The sequence below is a fragment of the Protobothrops mucrosquamatus genome, unplaced genomic scaffold (assembly GCF_001527695.2).
Source record: "Protobothrops mucrosquamatus isolate PMUCROS unplaced genomic scaffold, P.Mucros_1.0 scaffold3570, whole genome shotgun sequence".
Lineage (NCBI taxonomy): Eukaryota > Metazoa > Chordata > Lepidosauria > Squamata > Viperidae > Protobothrops > Protobothrops mucrosquamatus.
The window spans coordinates 114,775-125,620 of NW_015389535.1; the positions used below are offsets into that span (position 1 = coordinate 114,775).

Sequence of the window (10,846 nt, forward strand, 5' to 3'; positions counted from 1 at the left end):
AAGAAGGAGAAGGAGAAGGAAGAGGAGGAGAGGAGGAGGAGGAAAAGAAGGAGGAGGAGAGGAGGAGGAGAAAAAGGAGAAAAAAGAGGAGAATGAGAAGGAGAAGGAGGAGGAGGAGAGGAGAGGAGGAGGAGAAGAGGAGGAAAAGGAGGAGGAGGAGGAAGAGCAGGAGGAAAAGAAGGAGAAGAAAGAGGAGGAGGAGAAGAGGAAAAGGAAGAGAGGAAAAGGAAGAGGAGAGGAGGAGGAGGAGGAGGAGGAGGAGGAGGAGGAGGAGGAGACACAGTCACAAAGAAGGCTGAGCAAGAGACAGTCAACCCGCTCCCTCCAGGCCCCCTTGCCCAGCCGGCTCCCTCTCAGCCCAGGCCTTCCTGCGTTTTGGGAAAACATCTGGGCAGGTGGGATGCTGGCACATGCTGGTGGGAGGGCAGCAGGGAATTAAAAGGAAGGGGCTGCGCTGACCCCCTGGACCATTTCTCTCCTGCGGCAGCCCTGGGAATAGCACCAGCCAGGTGGAAGGAAGCAGCCCTGAGGGAGAAGCAAGCAAGGACCCCCCCCCCTTCCGATCCACCCACCTGCCTTCTGGCCCTAGAGAGCAGGGCAGGCAGTCTGCCCCAGGGGTCTTGTAGTCCAACCCCCTGCTTCTCAAGCGGGGGACTCGCCAGGACCATTCCGGACAAACGTCGTCCAGTCTCTTCTTAAAAGCCTTCAGTGTTGAGTTGTCATGGTTAAGAAATTTTTCTGTTAGGAAATATTTGTATATTTCCTGGAAATTTTCTATATGCCTGTTATATACTGCATTGTATATTATGGGAGGGAGGGAGGGAGAGAGAGAGGGGGGGGAGGGAGGGAGAAAGGAAGGAAGGAAGAAAGGAAGGAAGAAAGAAAGAGGGGAGGGAGGGAGGAAAGAAAGAAAAAGAAAGAAAGAGGGAAGGAAGGAAGGTAAGAAAGAAAGAAAGAAAGAAAGGGGAGGAAGGAAGGAAGGGAGGGAGGAAGGAAGGAAAGAAAGAAGGAAAGAAAGAAAAAGAAAGAAGGAAAGAAAGAAAGAGGGAAGGCAGGAAGGAAGGAAGGAAGGAAGAAGAAAGAAAGAAAGAAAGAAAGAAAGAAAGAAAGAAAAAGAAAGAAAGAAAGAAAGAAAGAAAGAAAGAAAGAAAGAAAGAAAGAAAGAAAGGGAGAGGAAGGATGGATGGATCAGCCCTCTGGAGTCAAAAAATGCAGATGACGAACCCCTTTTATGTCCCCTCCACACGGGACACATCAGAGAAGGAAGCAGGGGGGGTTGACCAGGGGTCTACGGCCACCATCTTGACCCTCATGGACATGCCCGATATGGGTCTCCCTCCTCCCCAGGAGGTGGTGGGGAAATGTCTCCAAAACCATTCAAGGACGTCGGCCTTCCCATCTCACCAAGCATAAACATCTGCAGGAAGCCCTGCACGCATGCTCTGAAAGCTACTGAAATTTTTTTCCCACCTTCAGCCATCCTCACCACACAGGAAGGAAGATGCCACCACCCCTTGGATGTGGCCAAGCCCCAGCAGGACAGCTCCAGAGCCTGCTGGAGAAGACCTGGAACAGCGCAGAGAGGAGACACCAGCAGGGTCTCCCTCCTGTCCCAAGCATCCACCTTCAAACACAACAAGAAGATTGTGGGACAGGAGCTCCTGGGTCCTGCTGGCTGCTTCGAGACGAAGCCAGAGAGGGACGTTGGCATTGTAGACCCCGAGGTCATCTCAGAAGACCTTCAGAAGACCGATGCAAGACAGCTGGCTCATCTGTGGCTTGGAGACCAAGACACCTCAGAAGTAGACACCCAACTGAAGTCAAAGCTGCTACCATGTCTTATCTGACTTTGCCGGGGCTTAAAATTGGAAGTCTGCTTTTTAAGGATGAAATCCTTCAAGATACCATACAACAGGGATCTTCCAACTTGGCCCTTTGATGGCTTGTGGACTTCAACTCCCAGAATTCCTCAACCAGGCATGCTGGCTGAGGAATTCTGGGAGTTGAAGTCCACTCCTCTTAAAGTCTATATCAGGGGCCTTCCAACTTGGCCTTTTATCACTTGTGGACTTCAACTCCCAGAATTCCTCAGCTAGGCATGCTGGCGGAGGAATTCTGGGAGTTGAAGTCCACTCCTCTTAAAGTCTACATCAGGGGTTTTCAAACTTGGCCCTTTGATGACTGGTGGACTTCAACTCCCAGAATTCCTCAACCAGGCATGTGTGCCTGGCTGAGGAATTCTGGGAGTTGAAGTCCACCAGTCATCAAAGGGCCAAGTTTGAAGACTGCTGCCGTACAAGGTCAAAAACCCTTGGAAATAAGATATATATTTTTTTAAAGCCCCCCAATTTTGTACCTGCTACTTGTGATTGCTGTTAAAAGTCCAACGCTATTGTTCACTTATGTTCACCGTCTTCTTCTCCTGTGCTGCTGAATCTTGAGCAAAGTTTTTATTGGGGATTTTCATTGCTCTCCCCTGCTTCTTCCACCTGCTTGCTCTTCTTGGTAGTCCTCACTTGGGGGCACCCAACAGCCCTGTGACTCAAGCCGCTTGCTGATTGGCTGCTGGGGGTCCTCAGCAAAGCATTCACAATCCCCAGCAGATCTGCAGCTGAAGGGAAAGTGGGATTGTGACCTCATTGGATGGGAGGAGAAGGACACACACACACACACCGGGCCTTGCATCCAGCTTGGATCACCACAATATTAAAAAATAAATAAAAAATGTTGAGACTCTAGAACCGGGGTGCCGCGGGCCGGTTGGTAGTACGTGGTGTCAAGGTCGTTTCGTTCTTTTCAACACTATGCAGTGCTATGTAGGACTGCACCGTTTAAACTGTGGGTACGAGATCTTTCTCACGTCTCTTCTCGTTATTTCTACTAGTCCCCTCTGACCTCCGATTTTGTATACTTCTTGTCAACGTCCTTAACCCACACAGATCATCAAATTACTTCTCTTCCTCGAGGGGGGACACGATAGCAGTGTTCCAATATCTCAGGGGCTGCCCCAAAGAAGAGGGAGTCAAGCTATTCTCCAAGGCGCCTGAAGGCAGGACAAGAAGCAACGGATGGAAACTAATCAAGGAGAGAAGCAACCTGGAACTAAGGAGAAACTTACTGAATGGGAGAACAATTAACCAGTGGAACAACCTGCCTACAGAAATTGATTCTGGGACATGTGTTTGGAAAGGAGAGGGACATTCTCAACTCATGAAGGCAGGTGAACATGAACATTTAACCGTGCAGATTGTGTGTGTGTGTGTCTATCTATCTATCTACCATAGACCAGGGCTTTTCAACCAGTGGTACGGGTACCACCTGTGGTACATTGGCACCTGGCAGATGGTACGCGACCATCCTAGAAAAGTAGCAGGGGAGGGGAATGAGCTGAACCGGTGGCAGCACCGCACAAGCCTGAGCGAGAGACGGCTGGAGCTGCAGGGCTGTCAGGGCTCAGCGGAAGCGCCAGGATCAGTGCCGCTTTCCAGCTGATCGGCGCTTCTTCGGGGCTGTCAGGGCTGAGCGGAAGCACCAGGATCAGCGCCAGGATCCAGTTGGAGCTCGGCGCTGATCCTGGTGCTTCTGCTGAGCCCAGAAGAAGCGCCGATCAGTTGGAATGTTGCAGCCTCTCCAGGGTCTTGTGATTTACATTCAGATGCTTGGCAACTGATTCATATTTATGACGGTCACAGTGTCCCAGGGTCATGTGAAGGGACCAAAACCTGCTGCAACCACCCAGCAGACTGGGGGTAATAAAAACCAAACACTCCCCCCCCACCCCCTGCCAATCCTCAACAGAAATGCTCACAAGAGTGGAAACCTTGGACAGGAGGAAGAGTGCCGCTGGGCGGGCAGGCAGGTGTCTTGTTCGGCTGTGGCTTGGGGGGCACTTTTTTCAGTGCCATTGTAACTTCAAACAGTCACTAAGCGAACTGTTGTAAGTCGAGGACTACCTGTACTTTATCACTTTTTTCCCTTTTTTTGGTCAAGTTTTTGACACCTTGCTTAGGTGACTGGTGGTACTCGGATGTTGCCGTATCCTAAAAGTGGTACAATGGGTGAAAAGGTTGAAAAACCCTGGGAACTGTTGTTAAGTGGAGGACGACCTTGGTACGAAGTTATTGGGGGGGGGAGGAAAAAATCTCACGCAAAATAGCTGACAAAGAGGCCGATCTTGTTCAAACAGCCGGACTGAAAAGCTTCTTAACGTTTTACAAGCAGGCAAGGCCTCCCCCCACCCCCCCCTTTTTTTAAAAATGCATCGGCCACAATAAGAAGAGGAAGCAACGGAGGGCCCCGGCGAAGCCCCTCCTGGGGTTGGCCATTCATTTGCCAAAATGGAGGCTCAGCTCCTTCTCCAGCCCCACCACAAACTGGTCGTTCAGGAAGAGCAGCTGTCCGTGGGGCAGGAACTTCTCCAGGACGGCCTCCGTCCGGTCGGCCTTCAGGAGCGCCTCGCTCCCCGGGGTCTGAAGCTTCAGGTGCTCCAGCAGAGCGTTCGCCAGGCGTTTCAGTGTGGCCTCCGCCAGCATCAGGTTTTCCTCAGGGTCACAAACCAGAACAAAAGCCAAGGCCTGGACCCCCAGCCAGAGCACGGTTGCGTCCTCGGGGAAGGGGTCCCCTGCGGGGAGGCGGAAGACCCCAGAGGGGGTCTCCGGGAGAGAAACAGCTTCGTCGGACAGCAGCGGCTGGTGAAGGTGCTGGGAGGGACGCTTCCCGGAGAGAGTCTGCTGCAGCCGGAACGCCGTTTCCACCTGCCTGAGGACACAGAGGAAGGGAAAGGCTGCTGGAATTGGGCATGTCTAGTTTAATGAAGAGAAGGACGAGGGGGGACAGGATGGGCAGTCTTCCAGTATCTCAGGGGCTGCCCCAAAGAAGAGGGAGTCAAGCCATTCTCCAAAGCACCTGAAGGCAGGACAAGGAGCAACGGATGGAAACTCATCCAGGAGAGAAGCAACCTAGAACTAAGGAGAAACTTCCTGACAGTTAGAACAATTAACCAGTGGAACAACCTCCCTCCAGAAGCGATGAATGCTCCAACACTGAAGGTTTTAAGAAGAGACTGGACAGCCATTTGTCCGAAATGGTATAGGGTTTTCTGCCTGAGCAGGGGGTTGGACTAGATGACCTCCGAGGTCCCTTCCAACTTTATCATTATTATTATTATTATTATTATTATTATTAATTATTATTATTATTATTATTATTATTATTATTATTATTATTATTATTATTATTACTTCGTTGGGAGGAGGGGGGCTTCCCTCTTATAGCTGCTACTTCAAAAAGTGGGGGGCGGAAGAGAAGGGTTTGGAGGCAAGGAGATGAATCTCTCACGGGAGACAGCCCCCCCTCCCCACTTTGGAGAGATGTTCCCTCTCAGGCCTGTCAAAATGGGGATTAAAATCTTACACAGTTTTCCAGCCAAGCGGTTCTGTTTCAAGCAGTTGGGGGGGGGGGGGAGAGGGAGAAAGGGAGAGGAGAAAAGGGGGAAAGAAGGGGAGGAAAGACGGAAGGGTAAGGGTAAAAATAGAGAAGGAAAGAAGGATAAAGGAAGGAGGGAGGGAGGAATAGAGAAGGAAAGACGGTGGAGGAAAAATAGAGAAGGAAGGATGAGGGAGGGGAGGGAGGGAGGAAAAATGAGGGAGGGAGAGTGGAAGCAAGGAAAAAATAAAGGAGAAAGGAAGGAGAAAGGGAGAAGGAAGGCAGGCAGGCAGGGAAAGGGCAGGAGAAGGAAGAGATGGGAGGGAGGAAACAACAGAGAAGGATAAAGGAAGGAAGCAAAAAATAAAGGAGGGAGGAGTAGAGAAGGGAGGGAAGAGAAAAGAGGAAGAAGAGAAAACATAGAGAAGGAAGGAAGGAGGAGGGAGGGAGGAAAATAAAGGAAGGAGGAAGAGTGGAAGGAAGGAAAAAATGAAGCAAGGAAGAAGCAGGGGAGGGAGAAAGGGGAAAAAACAGAAGGAAAGAAGGGGGAGAGAGGGAGGGAGGGAGGAAAAAATAAAGGAAAGAGGAGGGAGACCCCTCCCCGCCCATGAGACCCCCCCCAGTGAGACGGGGGACCCCGAGGCGGCCTCGCTGCGCCCCCCCTCACCTGGCCACCGCCCGCAGCCGCTCCTTCTGGGCCGGGGGCTCCTCCGCCGCCCCCGCGAAGACCCTGCAGAAGAGGGGCCGGCAGGGATCGGGCGCCTCCCCGGGACGGTCCCGCAGCGGGTGGATCAAGAAGGCGCGGACCATGGTGGGAGCAGGCTGGGAGGGGGGGTGCCCAGCTGTGGGGGGGAGAGAGAGGCTGCCCCCCCGCAAAAGCAGCAGCAGCAGGGTTTCAGGCAGGGGGGGCTGCAGGGGACGCCCCCTCCTCTCTGGGCCCCTCCCGATGGGGGGGGGCACCCAGCAGGCTCCGAAGCCGCCCAGCTGCAAAAACGACCCTCTCGCCGGGAACCCGGAAGCCGAGAAACTACATTTCCCGACGGGCTTCGCACCAGACCGGAAGTGGCGCTAGACCGGCTTTGGAAAGCCGGGGCGCCTCTTTATGATTCGCGCATGCGTTCAATGCCTCCGGCCTCTCCGGGAAGGGGAGGCGGCCGGGCGAGGGGGGGCGGGTCCCATTTCGAGCGGGCGCGAGGAAATCTCCAATCAGCAGGAGAGGAGCGGAGTGGGCGGCGCCCACAAGCGAAGGCAGGGGAACGGCTGGGCGTTCCAAAGGCCGGCCGGAGCGGATTGGTCCGCCTGGCAAAAGGGGGCGTGGCGCGGAGCCCTGTGGACAGCTGGTCTATTTGCCGCCTTTTAGAGCAGCTCTGCAAACTTGGCCGCTTTAAGACTTGTGGACTTCAACTCCCAGAATTCCTCAGCCAGCAAAGCTGGCTGAGGAATTCTGGGAGTTGAAGTCCACAAGTCTTAAAGCGGCCAAGTTTGCAGACCCCCGTTTGAGAGAGTCGTTGAGGCCGCTTGGAGGTTTGTCTGTGTCCTCGTGGGTCACCTGAGTGGTGCAAATGAGCCTTCTTGGAAGGCTGGAAGCTTCCCATTTGCCCCACACAGGTCAACCTCCAAGTGGCCTCAACGACTCTCCAAAAGGAGGCAAATGACCAGCTGTCTGCAAGGAGGATAAATCCTCCCCATTCCCCACCATCCACTCAGAACCTGAAGAAGCTTCTGGGATAAGAAGCGAAACCTCTTCAAAGGAAAACAAGAAAGTCCAGTTGCCTCTTGAAAAAAGCATTTTTGGGGATAACTATGACGGAGAATCCCCAGAGTCGTTTACTCTTCTCCCAGAATCCCCGGCCCTCGACCGAATTCCAATCCTGCCAATGAGCCGGGATGGGGGGGGGAATGGCAGCGGTGGAAGGCGGCTAACCCCCCAATCTTTTTCACTCCCCCTTGTGAAGAAAAGCCAGGCCACAATTCCCAATCCGATCCGTAACCTAGCAATTTATTCAACTTTCCGATTACATCTCACGCGTTGGGCAACTGAGCGAGGAGACACTTTTTACAAGGAAATTCGCTGGGGGGACTGGGGGGGGGGAAAAAGAGAACAATTTAACAAGGGTCGGAACAATTAGCCCCCAGCAACAACAGGCAGTACAACCTCTCCAACGCCCCCCCCCTCCTTAAGCGATGATTTCAAGCCTAGTTGGCCTCTTTTCTACAAACCTGATCCGATTTTGGACACCTGTGTGCTCAAACCATTAAAGCACCAGTCAGATGCGGGGAGGGAATTGCCGTCATGCCCCTGGAGTGGTGTCTTGTGTGTGTGTGTGAAAAATCCAGGTCGTGTGGACATGTGTGTCAAATCCAGGACATGTGTGTCAAATCCAGGACACGTGTGTCAAATCCAGGACATGTGGACAGTGCTAGGTTGAGGGTCTGGAAAAAGCTTTTCCCACGTCAAGCATATAAAGATTGCTGGCTTTCTCCATCGTGCCAAACGCTTTCTCCCACCACGCAACCGTGGCAACTCTCCAGTGGAAGGCCCTTGGAACGTGGCACGGGCGCACGTGCCAGGGGACCCCGCAGCCAGCGGGGCAGGCCTCGGTGCCATCACCTCCAAAAGGAAGATCAGGAACGTGCATCCCACGTTGCGATGCATCGACCTTGCAAGCAACTTTCCATTCTTTCCACAGGTTGCAAAGGGCAACCGTCCTGTGAAGAATTTGGAGTGTGCAAAAGAATGGGGGGGGGGAAGAGATCTAGATGCATCTGGGCCCAGCTGATGCTTTCCAGATGTGCGAGGCAGGGCCCAGGGGTTCTTTGCAGCACATCTGGAAGGTCTGACTTGTTAAAAGCAGATTTATAACTCAACTGCAGGTACCACGGGAGCATGTCTCACAGTGCAAGGCAAATATTTAAGAATTTGGGCTCACCAGAATTATCCCCCTATCCCAAATTCCTCGCCTACTCTTCACGGGACACTTCCCACTCCAAAAGACTGTTTCCCGCCATTTTCTCTGCCTCGTTCTTCCTCCCTCATCGCAAGAGTTTCACGCCTCCAAAACAAAATCCTTTGCATTTTTTCCCCCCTCCTTCTCTTCCTTCCCTTCAACATTGCTGCCATGATTCCAGGCTTACCATAAATTAAACTCAACATTTAAAAGGCGCTGTTTAAACTTGGCACAGGCATACTACAACCTGGGTTGGGGGGGGGGAGAAAAAAACAAAACAAAACAAGAAACGAGAGTGTTGATCTTCATCAGCCAGATTATTAAATAGTGGTTTTCATTTTTTGTCGGTCAACCTTAAGAGTGAGTTTTCCTTTAAAAAACAACAACAAAAAAAAGCCTTATATTCTTCATTATAGGTTAACGGTAGAACCAAGTTCAAATTTGCCTCAACAGATTTTTTTTTAAAAATAAAACACACACAAACACACAAAACGTTGCCATTGAAAAAGGCTTTGAGGATTTAACTTGACAGAAATTTCACCTCCGTTTCTCAAGTTGGGCCAGTTTAAGATGGGAGACTTCAACTCCCAGACTCCCCCAGCCAGCTATGCTGGCTGGGGGATTCTGGGAGTTGAAGTCCGCCGTCTTAAAGTGGCCCAGCTTGAGAAATTACCAATCTAAAGACTCCAAGGCGGGGATGGACACACCAAAATCCCATCCAAAATAAAACTGCCCAGTTTCTCTCTCCCCCTCCCCATTCTACCTCAAATCCCCATCAAACTGACCCCCCTCCCCATCCACACACCTGCAGATCACAGCTTAAAAGAAACCAACCAACCACGCGGCTTCATTAAACCGGAAGATAAGATCCCCCAAACTTTAAAGGAGTTAAATCACTGGCAAGAATTGAGTCCTTCCTGTGCAAATTCCGTTTTTTGTTGTTGTTGTTTTAAGTGTGGCAGCTCCCGTCGGGGGGGGGGGAAGGAAGCTAGCTTTGTGTCCGTGAGGGACCCTACCCGAATCGCGTTTATTTCTTTGCAGAAGTTTTGATTTCTTGTTTGTTCTAGCTTGGCAACAGCAAACAATGGGCGGCTGGCGGTACAAACGGAGCTTGCTTTGACGCCCAAGGTGGCGAACTTTTAACAACTTGGCTAGTTGACCTTGCCCGTTTCCTTAAAGCCAGCTGGAGTCAACGTGGAACTGCGAACAAGATGCAAAGAAAAATAACTGCCCGGCTTGAATCAAAAGCTCAGCCTCGCTTCTCACCTGGCCTGGCCACGAAGCAGATTCCTGCTTCTTCCGACTCCTCTCCAGCGGACGTGAGTTTCTTCCCCGCACAATTTTCCCAGGGCAAACCAAACAGTGTTTAGCCGTGCAACGGAAGAGTTGTTCGCAACCGGGGAAAAGTCACGCAAGCATTTTACAAAGGTCAAAAGGAGGTATTCAAAAAAAAAAATGTCCCCTCCCAAAAAAAAAAGAATTTTCTTTCTGAAACCAACTTTTACACCAATTTTTCCCGCTCCTTTTAAAAAGCCGCTCTGGAATAACATGACGCAAAGGAGGTCAAAAGATCTGGGGTCTGTTTTCATGCAAGCCCACTCCTCGGTCTCCTCAATCTGGAATAAAGCCTGAACAATCCGGGGGTAGGGTCTCCAGAGACCTCTCCTCCGAATGGTAAACTGGGCAGAGGGGGAGGTATTGTGAGCGTGTTGAGTTTGACGGACGGAAGCAAAAGGACCTGAACTATTTTAAGTCAAGGCTGGTTCTTGCTTTGGACTGGAGGAAAGCTTGCTTTCAACTTAAAATGGACAACTTTAAAACGGTGGACAATCTCCAGCATCAAGGTTGGTCCTCCCAGGCCCGTCACGGAGGCCAAAATAAAAATGTGAATAATAAAAATGAGTCCTCAAAGAGAGTGATTTTCAGCCTGGCTCAGCACCAGCGATTGTGGGAAGCGAGGTAACCGATAGTTCCTGTTAATTTTTTAAAACTACTCTGCTCTATTGTTTTCCTGTGGTTAGGTGGGGGGGTCTCCCAGTTTTTCTCTCCCCTCCCATGCCTGCAAAAATCCCAAGACATCCCCTTTCCGCATGCAAGCTAAAACAGCTTCTCCCCATGGGTGAACCCCGATGAAAAGAGTTTTGCTGCCATACTAAGTAAGTACTTCGTGAGACAGTGTAGAATCTCCTTCCGTTTCAAGCAATCTGTACGGTCACAGTGGTTACGCAACACACACCACTCCAGAGACATGTGGGGAACACTGCAAACCCGTTCCCACCTTCGTCTTGCCTCGCTTGCCCTCGCCAGGAAGACGGGCGGGAAACCAACGGGGCACGCTCACGTCCACTCACCGCCACCATGCGGCGCCTGAGCAACCGCACCCCACCCGCAACACACACTTTTGTGTCGCCAGGAAAGACGCTCCCCGCGGCTGTGTCCTTTGTTCTTCCTAAAAGGCACCCGAAGCGAGAAGC

At 51.7% G+C, this 10,846-nt stretch overlaps 2 protein-coding genes across 2 annotated transcripts in view; both read right to left on the reverse strand.

Annotated features, from left to right (window-relative positions):
• Nucleotides 1-1,480, reverse strand: part of LOC107297883 (CD209 antigen) — a 16,196-nt gene extending 14,716 nt beyond the window's left edge. Inside the window, exon 1 of the mRNA XM_015827240.1 lies at nucleotides 1,405-1,480. Coding sequence (XP_015682726.1) covers nucleotides 1,405-1,480 — 76 coding nt within the window. The remainder of the gene's footprint in view (nucleotides 1-1,404) is intronic.
• A 2,784-nt stretch (nucleotides 1,481-4,264) lies between these two features.
• AP5S1 (adaptor related protein complex 5 subunit sigma 1) lies at nucleotides 4,265-6,234 on the reverse strand. Its single transcript, XM_015827241.1, has 2 exons — nucleotides 6,092-6,234; nucleotides 4,265-4,758 (listed from the first exon to the last, which is right to left on the reverse strand). The coding sequence occupies exons 1-2, from the start codon at nucleotides 6,232-6,234 to the stop codon at nucleotides 4,326-4,328; spliced, it is 576 nt and encodes a 191-aa protein (XP_015682727.1). The 3' UTR covers nucleotides 4,265-4,325.
• Nucleotides 6,235-10,846: the final 4,612 nt, after the last annotated feature.